This window comes from Mixophyes fleayi, chromosome 8 (assembly GCF_038048845.1).
Source record: "Mixophyes fleayi isolate aMixFle1 chromosome 8, aMixFle1.hap1, whole genome shotgun sequence".
In the NCBI taxonomy this organism is placed as follows: domain Eukaryota; kingdom Metazoa; phylum Chordata; class Amphibia; order Anura; family Limnodynastidae; genus Mixophyes; species Mixophyes fleayi.
In genome coordinates this window covers 8,350,062-8,369,978 of record NC_134409.1, presented here as the reverse complement: position 1 = coordinate 8,369,978, position 19,917 = coordinate 8,350,062, and the positions used below count along the sequence as shown (strand labels likewise).

At 38.8% G+C, this 19,917-nt stretch overlaps 1 protein-coding gene across 3 annotated transcripts in view; it reads left to right on the top strand.

Moving 5' to 3' along the window:
• The window catches only part of KANK4 (KN motif and ankyrin repeat domains 4), an 87,365-nt gene that overhangs the window by 54,382 nt on the left and 13,066 nt on the right, over positions 1-19,917 (top strand). For all 3 annotated transcript variants that reach the window (XM_075181790.1, XM_075181792.1, XM_075181791.1), the window contains exons 5-7: positions 2,747-2,938; positions 10,640-10,727; positions 17,052-17,271. In XM_075181790.1, the coding sequence (XP_075037891.1) occupies positions 2,747-2,938; positions 10,640-10,727; positions 17,052-17,271 (500 nt within the window). The remainder of the gene's footprint in view (positions 1-2,746; positions 2,939-10,639; positions 10,728-17,051; positions 17,272-19,917) is intronic.

The window sequence follows — 19,917 nt, the reverse complement described above, 5'->3', positions numbered from 1 at the left end:
TATATGAATAACCTGCAGATGAAGAGTCTCCATTCTACTTAATACTCGTCGTTCATTTCCGAGCCGGGCTACCACGAATATTTAACTGAAGTATACTCTGCCTGTTTTTAAGTGGATATTCTGACCAGTGTTTATGCCCACTCTAATTAATAATCCCATCGGATCCCAAATGTTCACAACTTCACAACTAACATCCAGCCACAGGCACCCCCCACTCCCAGCTTCACCTGCCCATGACACAATAATTACGGCCAGTCACGGTGGCAGCGTCAGGGGTGTCCCCGACTGCTGCCTGGGAACAATTAAAGCCTTATGTTTTGGGACCCCCTGCAGATGTCCCGAAGGTGGAAAATCCCTTTACGTTTACCAAGAAATCCACCTTTAGACTCCAAACTCCAAAAAGCGTCTGGAAAATGTTGCAAAATGGAATCTTTACATAAACTATTCGCTCCAACAGAATTATCTCTGTGATGTATATTAGTCTGTATATTTATCATAAAACGTTTATCCAGATCAGTCCACTGATTTTCTCCATTTGTGATGTCATTGAGCTTGTGCAAAGAGTCATAATAGTAATGTCAATTGTGGATTTTGTCACAAGGTCCAACAAACCTGCTTTAGTCTGAGTAAATTTTACCGGCAAGCTCTCCAGTCTATATTTATAACAGCTAAAAGTATTGTTTAACAGATCCAGTCATTTGGCATTTGGGCCCAGTTTGCTACCCATGGGATACTGCACATGGACAGTCATTATTGGGTGTCAGTCATGACGGGCAGCTCCATGATCAGATTTATATGGCTCCTTGTTTATATGGCTCCTTGTTTATATGGCTCCTTGTTAACATTTTTTTTTTTTTTTTCAACAAAGCGATCATTTCGAGATTTTGGGTCAATTTTGTCTAAAATGTCCAAACTGGCAGAAAAGATGGCTATGTGCGTGGCCAACATCAATAACCAACATCAGGCTGCAACTTGTGTTGTGATTCACCAGATTATTGAAGATAAGCCAATCCGCCTTGCTTATTTGCACTCCTGCAGTCCTCAGTTTCCCCAGGTCCCTGGTGCTTCTAACAGCCCATAGTGGTGTTCAAAGGTTCTGGCTCTATATATTAGTTAGAATAAAACCTCTGATAAACTCATGTGCGGAGGGGCTTTGACAATCTCGCTATCAATTTTAATAAGTCTTGTTTTAGCAGAAGTGACGCTCTCCTGCTTGGGATGGTTAGAGCCATGAGGTAATCACTGAATCAGAGGAGATTAGATAAGATTTTGTAGGAGATACAAAATTTGTGTTTTTCCCATCGCATCGCAAAACCATTGTTGAGGCTTTCGCTTAGAGAAGTCTCTAAGTGGCCAATACGATTGGACTGAACTATATGATATTCACCTTTAGACCAATAGCTTGAAATGCACTAACCTTAAAGACTCCTGCAGTAAAATATACTCTTGCTATTCATCTGAATGAGACAAAAATACCGAAACAGGACTTCGATTTATTCACATTATCATCTGTGATTGGTTTCAAACAGACTGCTGTGCCTTGAATCTTTTAGTTTATGATTGCGTGGCAACTATATATATATGTGTATGTCACTGTTGGGATGCTATTTACCTATCATTGATTTTATAAATGTTTTTTAACAATTAATTAACCTAATTCAACATTGAAGCACGTGCAATTGTTATGAGATGAAACTGGTATATACTTTATTATTCTAGAATATTTATTTTTATAACTTATATTAACAATCATAACAAGTGTTTTTCTATTTTTTTCTTTTTATTCAATCAGTGTAAGCTTAATAATATCATACAGGGGTAAACAGGTTTCACATTTGTACCTGTATTTGGACCACAGTAATATGGTGGGAATAAAAATATTATGGAGGGTTTGTTATAAATGTTTATTAGTGAGGAAAAAAAAAATCAAAATATTAAACAAGCTGAGTTAAATCTCTCAACACAAGACTTCCAGATACTGTCCAGAGTCCTCGGCTAATGAGCTGACCCTCCTGACTTAATTAAACTTCATCTGTTGGTTTCCTAACTTTAAACTAATTGTGATTAATGGGAGGCAAAAAGCTATTACTTGACCCTGCGGGTGATTCTATCTGTAGCACTTGAATATCTGTCTGACACTGACAAACGCAATATACCGTGTAACAAACGGTTGGTGTCATGTGACCATGGCTTCTAAACGAGTTATATAACAGGAAATATACTTTACATTTTCAATTAATTTAATTAGAAAATAAGTCCTAGTTTTAGCATTGTTTTGCTCTTCCTTAGTGTAAGTATTAATGATATTCAGTACCATTCTCTTTTCAGCAGATGTCCACTCTTTCACTTGCTGCTAATAGAAAGCTTTTCACCAACTCTTATGATAATATAAAAGCATGGCTAAAAAGCACAGAAGGACTGCATATGCTCAGCCCAACAGAGGATTGAGAATTTGCTCAATAAAGTACTTGTTAGATACAATCTAAAAGAGGGATATGAAGTAGGGGTTATACAAAGGACACATTTTGTATATTTAACCCCACCCTCCCCACAAAGTCTGCAATGATTGATTTGATCTTTTAAATACTGCAACAAGACTGATATGAACTTTGGCATACGATTTCCTTTGACATATGTATCGTAGGATCAAACATGACTCATTCCGTTGTAGGATTTGTGTGTTTTTCCTCTTGTATTGTTTTTATGTGGTATATTGATTTTTTTTAATCCAATATGATGTGCTTAGTTATGAAACAACATCTAGCGAGGATTCAAGCTCCTCTGAGGAATTCGGAGCTGGCGAGCTGGCGGAGGTTCCGACGCATTCACAAGATTGTGACAATGGCCACGCGGACACCATTGTTGTATCGAAAACCGAGGAGGAGTTACAGGAGACTTCAGGCCCAACCACGTCCGAAGACCAACAGAATTTGCAAAGGTAACATTTATAACTGCAGATTGTTTTGTCTATGTCAATAAGGTGACTAATATTATGTGTCCATGAAGTATGATAAGATTATTACTTTGTACATTATTTCACATGCAACACGGTACATATTGCTCAAGGGTTTTTTATAATGCAGACTTTCTGGAAATGTTATGTGTAAAGTACCATATAATTTGTGGTATTATATGATTATAGCAGACAATACAGTTTAATGAAAGGAAAATGTTTGTTTATACAGAGAATACCTGCTGGAACTTTTTTTATTTTCTTTTTTTGCTACAATGTGTCTTATTGGAGGATTTGTCAAAATACATGAAATGCAGCTGCCTAGAGCCTATGGTGACGTCGCTGTGATACAATAAAATATCTTAAACTGCTCCCTTTCTTACTACCCACCTCTCTTTTCCTTGAACTAAAGACAAGAGATTTGTTTAAAAAAGAGGTCACCGCTTCATTTTAAAATCTTTTGAAAAGTGACAAAGTAAATAGCAGTGCATCCATCAGCTCCAGCTGATACTATAATTATCACAACCAATGAGAGGGGGTCCTGTATGCCCCTGGGGATCCCACCCCCCTTTACCCTGGCTTCATAAGGGTGCTATTGAGCATATGGGCCGCACTTTAAAAGAAGGGTATCCCCATGGCCGCTGACTACAATGCTTTTTCGCCTTGCTGTGTCTTGTCTGCAGAGAAAACACATGTTAATATACAATACAACTTAAAACATATCTGAGGTGGGTGCATTTTTTTCGACACCTGCAGTATTGTGTGTGTATAAAGTAAGAATGCTTTCAAAAATAGAAGTGTTAATAGTTTATTTTTATCAGCATAAAATCATCAGTTCCTCTAGGTACACTTGCACACAGTTTTTGAAGGAACTCAGCAGGGAGGTTGTTCCAAACATCTTGGAGAACTAACCACAGATGTTCTGTGGATGTAGCTGGTTCAAATCCTTCTGTCTCTTCATGTAATCCCAGACAGACTCGATAATGTTGAGATCAGGGCTCTGTGGGGGCCATATCATCACTTCCAGGACTCCTTGTTCTTCTCTACACTGAAAATAGTTCTTCATGACATTGGCTGTATGTTTGGGATCCTTGTCCTGCTGCAGAATAAATTTGGAGCCAATCAGGCGCCTCCCTGATGGTATTGCATGATTGATAATTACCTCCCTGTATTTCTCAGCATTGAGGACACCATTTATCCTAATCAAGTCCCCAGCTCCATTTGCTGAAATGCAGCCCCAGACTTGCAAGGAACCTCCACCATGCTTCATTATTGCCTGATGACACTAATTATTGTACTGCTCTAAAAGGGTGATCACACCAACTATTGGGTTGATTTAGATTTCTCTTCTGTTCATTCACTTTGCATTTTATTAAATCGATAAATATAAACTATTAACACTTCTATTTTTGCAAGCATTCTTACTTTGCAGCATTTTTTCCATACCTGCCTTAAAACGTTTGCGGAGTATTATGGATATATATAGTAAACAATTCAGCTAATATTATTGTAACTAGAAAATAAGTGGGAAAGGCAGAAGCGGATTATAAACACACCGTGATAGGAGTCAGGATAGCAGTATGCTAACCACTTGACAACCAGCCCCGGTAGATTTACTGTGGGCCGATGGCTCTATAGCTCTGGGGCAACGTCTTATTATGTTGCAAAACAACAGAGATTTCTCCTTCCCTGAGCTTATTTTTATCCCAGAAACGTTTCTCAATATACCTGCTCAGTAAATGTTCTCTTTCTGAACTGCAGATTTGATTTAGTGTAACTAGGAGTCCTGGAATCTAAGCATTGTCTCTCAGTCACCATAGTCACATTTTTCTCTGTTGTTGAGTATTATTCCATTATGATTTCCAGATGTGATGCTCCACATACACCCAGGCCGGGCTGGGCGACCTTGAAAAGACTTCACTTGTAAACATCTCATCACTAGTGCAGTTTACATAAATAACCCTTTACTGTCAGAAGGGATAGAATTCTCACTCTTGTTTTATAGTCTAAGTGGCAGACCACCAGGAGTAATGTATATAATATACTGCGCTGTAAGGCTTAATTATGTAGCTTTCTGACACTTTAATTACAATAGTGTAATGGTCTATTGAATATACGGGAAGAGGTCCTTGGTATTTTGTAATTGTCATCTCGGTGTCATGAAATTTGAATAGTGAACTTGGTTGACTCTAAGGTTTATTTGTGGCCAGGCTTACAGCACACTATTGTATGGCATTATTTTAGTTATAGTATTTGACTCTCACCTTGTTATACTATGCCCATGCGAATAGATAGCACTGCTCGTATACAAGAGCTTAATGTAACATTTTGTAGTATTTATGTAGAAAGTTTAAGGACCTTGTCACTAAAGGTATTTAAAATGTGTCTGTGCTTTTGGGGGACGCCGTTATTAATATGCACTCCTGACTTCCTGCTATTAGCATTGCAGAGAGCCACTGAGTGTCTAAAATAGCTGATAACAGAAGACAATCGCATCTACACAGCTGCCATTTAAAACATACACATATCTGTATCTTACTGGAGCAACATCTTGGCACTAATCTCCAACATCAGAGGACAATGCTCAAACTTCAGCTTCCCAATCTCCCTATTATGTGATCCCATCGAATATATTGACAAAGGCTCAGATAACCTGACACTACAGCCAAACACAAGATTGTATGAATCAGGGAAAAAACTAGACACCCTCACTCATCAAGAGGTAGTTAATCACATCTGGTTTATATTGAATATGGAATATATAACAAGCTTGCAAAACAAAACAATGAAGAAATTCCACAAGACCTGGGATCCTTAGTATACTTTCCAATCCACACTGACTGTTACTTATGGCTTAAAAGTATCCCTATAGTGGAGAATGTTTAGAACAAACAACAAATCATATGTAATTCAGTAACAGCATTTATTGTCGTTTAACATTTGTATTGCACATAAATAATGTTCATCAAACAATACTCACGTGTGCCAAACCATTATTGCTTAAAACTGTTGCAAACTTTGTAAACCACCATATTGTCCCTTGTATAATCTTGTACAAATGTAAATAAAGCGATTTTAAAAGTCATACCCACTTAGATATATTTTACATCCACAAACATATGGATTTTAAGTTCATTCATTTGCTTTCAAGAGTAGGTGTTAGCCTGTCCGTTAAAGAAAAGTTGGATGTGAATTACACCTGTATATATAAAACATTATGATACAAAACATGATGGTTTGATTATACAAAGACTTATTATTTTCCGGAGGACTTGCCTTGGTGTTCTCAGATCCTAATTAGGGTGAGGTTTAATGTTCTCCGTTCATTTACAGTCTGCACAGGTGTCGTTGTTTAGGTATGAAAATAAATAATGGATCAATGTCTTATGTTATGTTATTTTAAATAGGAAATGAAAAATGATATCTGCTAAAGAGCAATAGAGCATCACAAATTGTGTCTAGATTATTAGTCTTAGAATGTTTGCTTTGTAATCAGTGGATAGAATATTAAAGTGTACGTACCCATTGCCTTAACACAGCGAAGCTGGGCTGAATCTAGATTTATAGGAATGTATCAGTAACATCACAGCTGTGATGAGGATGAATCTATGGTCCTAGTGAAGCCTTTGGAGAAAAATTAATTTGTGGCAGATTTTTACACAAATCAGATTTGTAGAGGTGCAAAGATCTGGCAATACCTGAAGTTCTGCATTTTGTAAATTCTGCTTTCTGTGAGATATGTTATGAATGTTAGTAGCAATAACCTGTTATAAACAGTTATTGAAGACTATAGCAACATCACAAAAAATCAGCACCTGCACACTGCCACATGCAACACAAATCAAGGAGACACACAGACAAAAAAAACCTCTAACAGTACAGTAGAAATTAACCTAAAGGTCTATCCATGATCAAGCTATTTGTGAGTCTGTAAAATACACTGATTTTAAGGATTACATTAAATATTGCTTATGTCAGAGGATTGGGCCTGTCAGTGACCTCATTCTGCCGCACAGAGAAGGCTTTGTACGTTAGAATAATTGGGCACAATTGCCATTCATAAAAAGAATAATACCTACATCATTGCAATAATACCTGAGCAGAAGTGATATTGTATGAAACACATGTTAGAGCAGAATCTGAAGTCATGTTTGTACAGTGTCAGGAAACTGTCAGATACGGTTCAGTGAATTGTGTTTTGGAACCTGTCAGTGATTTAATACAAATTCCAAGTGTCTTATTCACTGAAGGAAGAAAATGTCTTTAATGTAAATTGGGAAAATACTTATTTAACCAGCACACTATTTTTTTCTGTGTTACATGCCTTAAATAATTTAAATTCATATTGCACATGTAACACACATATTTTGTTGATGTGTCTATTGCAGATGGCATTTTTAATATGTTTAAAATTGTTCAGTGAATTTTCTAAGGTTCTCATTGGCTACTGGTTGGTCAAGCCCTGTGAGTGTTCCAGAGGTTGGATTGGGTACAGGTTGGACTAGCCCTTTTTGAATGTTCTAATACTCTGATTGGCTACAGGTTACTCTAGCTCTGTGAATGTTCTTTTGCTCTGATTGGTTACAAGTTGGTCTAGTTACGTAGACATTCTAATGTTTATATAGTGCTCTGATTGGCTACAGTCTTTTGTCTAGCCCTTTCCCCTTTAAAGTTGATTACAGATAGATGATGCCAAGAGGAGAACAAGTAAAATCGTGAATTACATCTCTGTGAAATTCTATTAAATAGCACTATGTATATGTTGGGTGTCCTTTCATGGGAAGTAGAAACTTTATTTAAAAAATGTGTTGAATTATTGGAACTCCTGTAATACCTCCTTTTTTAGATGGGGGAAAAAAAAAAATCTTGATATTATATAGAGTTAACGGTTACGGTAATCAGTTGCAATTTTTCTGGCAAACTTGTTTGTTGTGGAGTCACTATTAATGTGCATACCTCCCACCATTCTAAAATGGAATATTGGCAAACATTAGGACACGCCCCAATCTATCCACAACTTATAGCTCTCGGCCCTCTGCCTCCCATGAGAACTTCCCTCATCAGCTTCATATGTACTGCTCTTATTATGAATGATTTGTATGATTTGTTCATCCGGAGTTTCCGGCGCTGTGGAGTTTGTGGCACCTTACTAAAAAATGATGGTGACCTATTACCAGTGAGACTACGCCTCTTTTCTGACAGCTTGTTTCCTATTTGATGTTAGAAATCTCCCCTTTTGTATAAGTAAAATAAGAACTGTTGGAGATGAATTTAATTCATGAACTTGCTGTTATTTGTGAGGACAATGCCTGTCACAAATATGGCTTCATGTCAGCACAGTGGCTCAGTGGTTAGCACTTCTGCCTCACAGCACTGGGGTCATGAGTTCGATTCCCGGCCATGGCCTTATCTGTGTGGAATGTGTATGTTCTTCCGTGTTTGCGTGGGTTTCCTCCGGGTGCTCCGGTTTCCTCCCATATTCCACAAACATACTAGTGGGTTAATTGGCCGCTATCAAAAAATTGATCCTAGTCTCTGTCTGTCTGTGTGTATGTTAGGGAATGTAGACTGTAAGCTCCAATGGGGCAGGGACTGATGTGAATGAGTTCTCTGTACAGCGCTGCGGAATTAGTGGCGCTATATAAATAGATGATGATGATGATGATGAATGCTGTTTGTGTCTGTGTACATATGAATAATTAATGATTCAGCCCTGTGTCATTTTCCGTGCCTCTATTTCTATATTATTTAGCTCATGCTTAGCTCATGATCCAGGATCTCCCCCCACCCCCCCCCCCCTCCCCCCCTTAAGGAAATATTCACTCCTACAATCCTCTAGCAATTACTTTCTATATCCCTTCTCCTAGTACTTTCTGCTGGTGATATCTCACCAGACCCTGGACTTTCCTGTATTTACATTTGCTCCCAGGCACCTTATCTGCCTCACATCTTCAATCGCCACAATCTAGGAAATCAATTTCCATTTCAGTGTTGAATACACACATAGTATGTAACAAACACTCTATTCCTCACCTCCTTATATCTTTTCCAGCCACACCAAGGTGACCTATCCTGGAGTACTATTCTTATTCTCTCTTGTTCTCTTCTTTTTATGTCCATGCTGTTCGCCTTTGTTCACTGTATTCTTTTGGCTTTGTATCAACCTTATCTTTTCTTAAGTTTACTTGGTGATTTCTCTGTCTGGTTCTTTTAATTATTTTCGTCTGATACATCCTCTGTTATACATGAAACTTTTACTAAAACCAATTCCCCCTCACAGCAGCCTTCTTACCCCCCACTCCCCTTCCTACCTCACGTTTCCTTTGAGGAAGTTGCTAAATTATTATCTAGATCTCCCTTAACGACCTGTGTGCTTGACCCTTTTCCCTCACACAGCTACCTCTCTGAACACCCCAAAGACAATCGTCTTATTTATACTTTTCTCGTCCGAGCTGTCTTTTGCCTTCCATGATTCTGTTCTCTTCTGATTTGTGACCATACTTTTTCAACCATCTATTTAGTGTCTCACATATTAGTGTAACCTTTTCTCCACTCACTTGTAGTATCTTGGGGCTTTGTCCTAGACCCACTTACTACTGTGGATTGACCTTCCCCATCTACAGACTGCAGTCCATTGTGGACACCACTGCCAGGCTTACTCACCACACCAGCTGCCACTCTGACAATCCTGAAGCTATACAGCCATCTGTAATTTCCCCTTCCTACATATACAATGTTATCTCTCCCAATTGCTCACTACGCTCATCCCAAAGCGTTGTTAGTTCTTCGTGTGTACGTCATCAGGATATATCCCAGAACGGCTCCTCTTTTCTCGGAATGCTCTCTTTGCCCCTATTGGAATGTTCAGCAGCTTCTCAATCTTTATGCTCTAAGAGGATTCAAGGGAAGATGAGATTTCAGCAACTGCTCAAAGGTGGGTGATGGACTATTTCACCATACTCCGTCTGCTTCACCCACCTGTCTGACAACAAACAATTCCAGTGAATCCTGGGACATAAGGAATCTGCTTTAGAATAAGTGATTCTTTCCTCCTTACTTCCCACATACTTAGTCCCTTCTTGTAACTAGGTTGTAACTACAAGAATCTGAAGTTTTCCAGACACCTGTATTGCTCCCCCATGAATTCTTATGGGAAAAGCCTTAAATGAGCGATTTAAAGTGATATTTGTGCTCTAAAATCACCTCAAAACTAGGGTTGCTTAATATTCAACTGAAGCTCAAACCAAACTTTGAATTGCCTATAAATGAGTAACAAATCTATTTTTATTTAAATGTAAGTTTTTTTCATATGTTTCACTCATTATTAATACACTAAACGTTTCATTTAAGTTGCAGTTATTAAGTTAAAAATAAAAATCTGGGGGGCCTGCCTATGTTGGTTTGAACATTTCTGGATTAGAAGAAAGGCAATTACGCTATTTTTTTTTCCATTAATTAGGTCATCTGATCATTGAACTATCGGTGAAAGGGGAATTATTAAAGTCTGTGATTCAGATCTAATCCCAGTATTGCTGATTCCATGAAAACGTACAATGAACCAGCTAATGAGTGCAAATAATCAAGCAAACTGTGCTCTCTGCAATCAGTAACATCTCTTCTCTCTCCAGCAATGTGATGAATGTTTAGAGACAGATATTGACGTGTGTCTCCGGTCTCTCCATACAGGTGTTCGATGGGGGAAGCATTTCGCAGCGAATGTCAAATATTGAGCAGTCATCTTGCAGAGCTGAGGACCACCACAGATAACAAATTGGTATAGATTACCCCTCCCATTCTCTCATCCCACTTTGTTCTTATCGCCCCCGGCTAGAGATGAGAGCAGTATGTAATGATTGGTCTTTTAATTAAAAAGCAATGGGTTAGCTGCACACTTTGCAGTTTAAAGGCAAATGCTTTATAATGGAATATACAATATAATTAATCTCATAGGGCGGCACAGTCCCTCTCCTAAAAAAAACAAACGCTAAAAAGGACTTTTTAATCTACAAATCGAAAGACATCAATAGCCATATGTGATCCTGTAACCCCTGAACAGGAGTAAGGGCTCAGTCAGGCGAATGTATTCAGAATGAATGAGATGTGAGCAAATTGCTCTAAATATATCATGAAGGCATCGGAATCATTGATCCTGGGTAGCCCCAACAATTTCCAAGATTTTGTTGCATCCCATTATTTTAACTGTCGTTTATTTAGACAGGAGATGCCCACAGCAGCGTGATCAATACTTGAGGATTTAGCACAATTTTTGAAGCAGTTTGCTCAGTGTTCCATTTGAAACTCATCATTAGCAATTTCTTTAAACATATTCCGTTAAGTGAGTTCTTAACATTCTATAAGCCTGTATAGGTGATGAAAATATGCTCTTTACATTGATGTCTAATTAGACATTTTGTGAGCTGAGCCAATATTCCTGTGATTGCAGCCTATCAACCCACTAACAAGGGGCATCACTGAGAGTGCAGCCTATCCATTCACTAGGAGCCAGTGACATCACTGAGGGTGCAGCCTATCCATTCACTAGGAACCGGCGACATCACTGAGAATGCAGCCTATCCATTCACTAGGAACCGGTGACATCACTGAGAATGCAGCCTATCCATTCACTAGGAACCGGTGACATCACTGAGAATGCAGCCTATCCAGTCACTAGGAACCAGTGACATCACTGAGAATGCAGCCTATCCATTCACTAGGAGCCAGTGACATTACTGATTATATAACCTATCTATGTCTCTGCTTCTTACAGCATTAATAGGTTGCATTCTCATGAGTATTTTTTCAGCACATAATATGGCGGTCTACTGTGGGCATTAGGTAAGCTTTTAAAAATTCCAGCTGCATAAATCAGGACTATCCTGGGAAAACCAGAGCATGTAAGAGACTTAATTTTCAGCAAGCAAGACACTCTGTTCTCCCAGGAATCAATAATCATTATTCATTACTGCTCCTGAATGTAATCCGGTCTCACCATTATAGATCAGGTAGAATAGACAATTAATAATTCCTCCTCCTGTTTTTTTTTTGTTGTTTTTTAATTGCTCGTTTTAATAGGTAATGATGTCACTGTATCCAAGTTATGTGATTCTTGGATAATGTGCCTGCAGGGTTTCCCAAACCCAGTCCTTAGGGCTCCTCAACAGTGCAGGTTTTCTGGATCACATCTGACATAATTAGGACCACCTGTGGATCTGTTACAATGTGTCAGTCAGTAATGAATACACCTGTGCGCCAGCAAGGAGATATGGAAAACCTGCACTGTTGGGGAGCCCTGAGGACTGGGTTTGGGAAACCCTGGCCTATAGTAAAGCTTTCATTACATTGATAATGGAGATGGAAGTGCAGCTGCCTTTAGAGAGACCATGTCCTTCACACGGAGGGTTACAGCGCTTCGTGTTTCTTACCTCTTTCTGCATAACACAAAGACACCACTCTTAATACGCACTTTTCTGGCTGTGTCTAGCAGTAACAATTTGGCAATTAGGGGTATAATAAGTTTCCGACTCTTCGGTGTATGGAAACAGCAGGTGCCAGGATAAGAACAGATCTTCTCTGCTTCGGTTATTTCCACACATGTGATCACAACAATGATCAGAAAACGCCTGCAGCGTCTGCGATATATCGCTGCACCTTTAATGATGGCTCCTACAGAGAGAGATTACAACCACAATGGAGACGGTTAACTATGGAAACATAGAATTTTATAGCAAAAATAATGTTCCGTATATTTTATCTAATGGAAAATGCATATTTCTTTTTTTTTTGGTGTGGAAATGTTCAGTAACACATAGATGCATGCGTCACTCTGCCGGAGAAACTTGCTGAATATTTGCATTTTCTAACCGTGTTCCCAAGAGGTGAAATTAAACTGACAAACAGCTTATCAGTATGAACCAATAACAATCACAGAGCATCTCGCCTATATGGTGGTTGTCTTCTTTTATTGGTTATTCCATCCAGCGTACATCATGTACTATTATGCACTTCTTCATCAACTTTGCAAGATGTGGGAATGTTGTTTATCTGGAGGCCTAAATTCTGAAACTAAAGGCAACACTTAGGTACATTGGCAACATGTAAAGGCGTTTGGTACTCACTGGTCGGAGCCAGTGTAGAAAGGCTGGATATATGGGAGAGCAGAATCCTTAGGAACATGACCAAATTGCAGAAGGAGGAGTAGAGTGAAGAGTACTCACACTAACAGTAAAGACGGGGGCAGGGATGTAGTGAAAACTAGAGGTGCTGGTATTAGATTTGTGAGGGCAGATAGGGTAATCTGCTTAAGGGGGTAAATAAGTGACTGTGAAGTTGGTGTGGGAAGAAGGATTCAGGGTTTTTTGGAGAACTGGGCTGATTCTCTATCAGAGACGGGCTTCACCTCAATGAGCAGGGTGCTGGGGGAGAAGCTGGTTAGTTGACTGGAGGAGTTTTATTAAGATACAAGTTATGTTCAATATAGTTTAGATAGGATGTGGCTTCAACAAGACAAATGTGGGGAAGAGCTGGGGAAAGCATTAGAAGTTTGTATTAAATTAAAAGTGCCATTAAAAATATCAAATATAGGTTAACAAATGCTAGGAGCCTTCCAGACTAAATAGGTGAATTAAAATAATTGATGATATAGGGGTATAATGTAGACTTTGTAAAAGTTATAACTGGACAATGAATTTGTAAGAATATAACATGTTTTGGACAGAGAGAGAGAGATATAGATGTGAAAACCTGTTTAAGACGAGCCCAGCGGGAGGCTGTAGGTGAAGATTATAACAACATACAATTCTTATAGCTATATAATATACATGGATAAAAACACAACAGTAAAGTACAGTCTGTTATCGGTCACACAGCATAAATGATTTACTGGAATTCAATAATGATTACAAATTAAATGAACAGCAAAGACAAATGTTGTCTTCCTCATCTGTGATTTTAACTATCCAGATATAAATTGGGTCAATGACACTAGTTCTGCAAAAGGCTGCAGAAAGAAAACAAGACCCACCAACTAAGGGGTTGTTCTGCTGGACGTGGTACCAACTTATAGGCTAATTACAGATATTATACCTTTTGTACAAGTGTGGACAGAGGCAGGCTGGTCCCTTGGGCTGGGTCACTGGGCCAACTACATTTTTTTTTTTCTTTTAAAATGTTCCTAATAGGCTACTGAGTCGAGTCTTGCCCCCCGGTCTAAAATTTGCCATCCCTGCCCTGAGTGTGGGGGCATTAGTGGTCACAACATGGTAACATATGACTTGCGTTTCAATAAAACATTTTATATGGAAGCTACTAAACTATGAATTTTGGAAAGGCACAGTTTTATAAGCTCCAAAAAACCATTAAAATAAATGTACAGAGACCAAATAGGACATTTTTGAAAAATATTTTAAATAAATACTGTTGCAAGTAGATACCGCAACCAATGGCATAATGTATCGGAGATAAGAGGAACAAAAAGAGTAATTAAAATTGCATTCCTTGTATTTCCATAATGTATTTTCAGCCTAGAAAGGGCTACAAATCCATTATGGAGACACAAGGAATGTAGTTAAACATGTGAAAAGGAAATCAGATTAGCAAAGATAGCGATTGCTAAATATAGCAAGTCTAATTCCCATACAGTTCAAGTTTGTAAATGCCAAAAAAAATGACAACTATTAGTAATTGGCCACCAAAAAATTAACAAGGAAAAATAATTGGAGAAGAAAAAGAGAAAGCTGAGAAATGTTTATATTCACAAAGAAGGAAACAAAAGTTTGGAAATTGGTTATGTAGGCTTAATCTATGCACACCATTAAATGTTTATTAATTGCCTAACACAGGAGCAGGTATGGTTAAATTTAAACAATATTAAGACAGATAATGCACCTGACCCAGGTGTCCTCCACCCATGTGTGCTAAAGGAGCCAAGTTCAGTAATTGATAGACCACTATGTGTTATGTTTATGGACTCCATCACAGCCAGGTCAGTGCCAGAAATCCTATGTGGTACCAATCTGTAGAAATGGAACTTTTCATTGTTTGTATTATATTGTTGATGTCCAGCAAAGTAAGGTGTCCATGTATGCTGATGACACTAAGAGCAGGATAGTACACAGTGCATTGTAGTACATAACATAATGTTACCATTGTAAGTCTTTAGCTAGACCATATCTTGAATATGGGGTACAGTTTTGGACACATCACTATAAGTAGGAGAACTAGAGTGGGTTCATATCTGAGCTTCCTCATTAATAAAGTGGAAGGAAGGGTTAAATTATAAAGAGAGGTTAGAGCATCTAGATTTGTTTTTCATACGAACAACCATACAGAGGTCAACGTGTCAAATGTGAATGGAAGAAGGACTCTTTCACCATGAGCATAGGAAGGGATTCTTTACTGCGAGAGTGGGTGAGCCATTGAATTCCTTACCAAGAATAAGGAGTAAATTTATCAAGCTGCTGGTTTGAAAATTAATGGAGATGTTGCCTATAGCAACCAATCAGATTCTAGCTGTCATTTTGTAGAATGTACTGATAAATAACTAGAATCTGATTGGTTGCTGTAGTCAAAATCTCCACTTTTTCAAAACCCACAGTTTGATAAATGTACCCCATAGTTGGCAAATATTGGAGTGGAGGCTTTGTTCTACCTTCTTCTGGATCAACACAATTAGAATCTGAGAAAGACCCAAACTTGGTGGGCTAGTGTCCCTTTTTTTTCCCCCCAACCTTACTACTACCTATGTAACCTGCTCAGAGTCTAGCTCTAACGCATATCTGCCAGCCAGATAAAGCCCACCATCTTCCTAGGCATGTATGTGGGGGGGTGGGGATTTACAATGGGCACACCTTTTTAGGTTAAATGTTTATTGGTTCTCAGAATGTTATTGGTCAGAATATTTATTAATGGGATTTGTTTACATTAAGCCCTTACAGAAAAACGTATGATCATGTTTTCAAACCTAGCCGAATGTTATCATTCCTATTTCTATGACTTGCAGTTTTTTACAGCGTGCATATAATTGTGGCCAATGCACCTTAATACCATTTGCAAAAAGGATTTGTCCAAGAGATCATTGATCCTTGTAATAACTGCTGTTGTACAACTGGAAACACAACAATTCATGCAGTTTTTTTAGATGTGTTTGAGCTTAACATGCAGACAAGAACAGTTGTCATTGGGATCAGTGATCCCTAAAAATAACTACGTTTTACCAGCAGTAATTAGGCAAGTAATGTACTGACGGTCAGCACTCAGACCCAACTATGGTAGTAGTTTATTTTCTGACTGTACTGTCCTACAGTCCGTGTTTTGTAAGGTATCAGAATTCTCTATTTAACTGTGGGTCTCTGCCGATCAGCATCCCTATTCTAAGCTGAACGACCAGAAGTCAAATCATTACAAGGTTAATCGAATGAGCGCTCCATTCCAAAAAAACAGCATTGATAATCTGCTGTTCAGTGCAGCCACGCACAACGGGTATTTCCTAAAAAGTTCAGATTAAACACCACTATTAACAGACTTCCCAGTTTAGATGGAGCAACATTAAGCATCTATCTTACAAGCCACCAGGAGACAAAGAATGCACTACAAACAGAGGTGAAACGCAACAATCTGTAGCTGCAAAGCTATGTCTGTATCTCTAACAATGCAAGGTTGGATGTCTTGCCTACATTTTCATAATTCATACTTAATGGCTGAACAAATTAAGACTCTTCACTTAGTTGCAACAATTAGTATTGGTATTTTCAGAGCCAGTTATTTATATGGTGGTTTACAATTGCTGAATGTAATCTATTATGAGATTAATTGCCTCATAGCGCTCCAGCCCTCTTGTCTTGTCTTGGAAACCGCTCCAAGTTTCTGGTGTGACCTCATCACCCAGCTCTTTTGGCTGAGCCCCCAGGGAATCCCAATATAAACATCTGAATGAGCCCCCGAGATAGATGTTCTACATTTGCAATAAACGTTTGATTTATAGGGAATGTTTTAGAACATTGTGCTGCGGTTACTTCTCACTTGTGGTTATCTCTGGATTGTTTGGGGATAGACATCATGGCTTGGCCGCCGCCGGTAACTAATAACTCTTGTATTGTTGTAGAGACAAACGTTATACACCGTCTGCCAAGAGTGGTTCCGAGTCTCCAGCCAGAAGTCGTCGTCTCCTGATCTGGTTTCAGCGTATCTGGATGAATTCAGATCGATCAGCCCTTCGCTGTTGCAGATGGTCGTCAATATTGCTGATGAGAATGGGAATACAGCTCTGCATTACAGCGTATCACATTCCAACTTTGGGATTGTGAGACTTCTATTGGATACAGGTGGGTAACATTAGTCTGTTACTGTATAATTAATTGTTTTCCCTGTACAGGAAGTTTTGGCAACTTGTGACTCCCCAGCTGTTGTTAACTACAAGTCTCAGAATGCTCTGCCAAACACTACAATGTGTTGTCTAGCAACAATTGGTTTTGTGTAAAGAGCAAATCAAGACAGTATTAGGAGGTAACCTATCTGAAAACCTGTGTATTATTGAACTAATAAAGAAGTGGAAGTTGCTCAATCAATTTATAGGCTATAGCAGGTGCTTGAAAGGGTGGGGCTATCCTAAAAGAGAGATCCTCCAGCACACTACTATATCCAGCAACAGATCTGCCATTTCTACTGTAGATAAAAATGCAAAAGTCTTCGTTGCACACATTTGCAAATATATGTTAAACCATTTGAAGTGCTGAATTAACTATGTCTTTCCTGTATCCTAACATTTCCCTTTGTCAATTGGCGTTTTTGTATGGCAGAGAGAGCTTGCATCATGATCAGGCAGTGCAGAAGCCAGTATCTCAATAATAGGATTCCAGGTTCATAATTTTAAACATTGTCTTAGAGCTGATGAATGTGCCACTAGCTGTTTATGATGGAGGAAGGTTCATCACACTTGTCAATAGTTGTAGTAGAAATTCAGCGCAAGACTAAACAGCGTGTTTTTTTTATCTTCCATCATGTTTTGAGGATTGCTCTATGTAACAAAGTTAGTTGGTTTATAAATTAGATTCTTTCACCTGTGCATGTGATTCTTGAAGTGTTCAATGCTTGACTTGTCTGGGTAGGCGAGGAGAGGCTGACAAGCTCTGCTTCTGTTTCAGACAGACGTGGTATTCTATGACATCCATAATAACAGATGGAGTCATACTTGGGGTTGGTAGAGACAGTCCAGACAGGGAGCAGCCGCCATAGAGTTCAAACCAATAACACGCTTTTCTATTAAAATACATTAAGTTATCCAACATGAATACACCCTTGATTAGGGACCTTTCAGATTTATATATTCGGTGACTCTGCTTGTACCACATTTGAGATATAACATGACGTGAGTAAACTGCTCTGAAGTCTAGCAGATCAGGGAGCCTGCAGGCTGCTGCTATTTATAGGAGACTTCCTGAGATTATATGAAGTACTTACCTCTGCGTTCTATTCTCCTCCTTCAGCGATGACCAGTGCCCCCCCCCCCACCTCATATTCTTGGAAAATGTTATACAGGTTGAGTAATTGGTACAACAAGCGTTCTTCATTGGTTTCTCCTGTGACAGTTTTTTGTATTTATTTATTTTTTGTTCGAATGCTTGCCTTTGCATTGTTTACCTATGCTTTTTGCACTGTACTAAATGTTGATTCATGTTTGTATATCAGTGCTATTTTTCAAAATAAATAGTTAAAAAATAAATCAATAACTATAAATAAATCAAAAAGACATTTGATGTCAGCGGTCTTCCTTCCCATTGCATATCTGTGTGTATCTGGCTAAATGAAAACATGAGGCATTTGTACATATTTAGATCAAAACATTTAAGCCTGCATCCCAGCCTCACGTGTACCTCACTGTATGCAGGTCCTACACTGACCTAAAATGCAGTTAAAACCAGATGCACTCACCTCCCAGGTATAGGGGCTTACATCCAGCAATGGCCTTTTTGGGTGAATGATGTACCTGATTATGGCGTTAGCAGGTCTGTCCTATAGAGAAAGCAGAGAAGCATCATCTAATCTTTCCCAGCAGACTGTACGCTTCTGCCCTCCCTCCTCTAACTAATTAGTCTGTGTGCAGTAAAGACACTGGGTCAGAACCTGGAAGTTCATTGACAGTCAGTGGAAACATGGTGTTTGCCAGGGTAGCCTCTGAAAATGCGCATCTCTTATCGTTGTGATAAGGGATGCTCATTAACGGGGAAAAATTGCAATCCGTCATAAATAGTCCCCTTAATTTGTAAGTCATTTGCAAAATGGGGGCACATCATAAAAAATCTGGGACAGTCACTAGAATTAGGGCCAATTTGCAGCTACCTAACTTTTATATTCAGTATGCGCTCCGTATAGTTTGTGTTTTATATTACCCAACACTTGGGCTGGATGTACACTACAGAAAATTTCTCCCGATGCGATATAGTTAACGATTTTACCAACGACTGGGGGAAAAAAAGGTCCCAATCAGCAGCTGATATTCATTGTCTGCAACTAAAGTGATGTGCAGGATGAGTTAATAGAGGAGTGTGTTTCGTTTGAGAGGTGGTCAACATTTGAAAAAAAGGGTGGGGGGGGGGGAAGGAATAAGATCATAACATAAACTTAATGCACACAGGATGTAGGCTGGGTACACAGTACAGAAAAATTTTCCCGATGTGATTCCTGTGTACACACTATACACGTTTTACATGATTTACCTTCAGATCTGTGCTCTTCATCTGTCATAACCATCGGCTGAAAAGATCCTGACTCTGTACTCCGGACCGTTAGTGTCCATAGATCTCTATGGGGTGTACATACACACTGCAGAATTTGCCCAACATCATTCCATCATGAACTAGATATTTAGTCCAGTTTAGAAATCAAATGAAATTATACAATGTACTTTGAAACGGTAATCGTTCATCATTGCAGCATGCAAACACTACTGCCATATCGGGTCGAACAGTCGT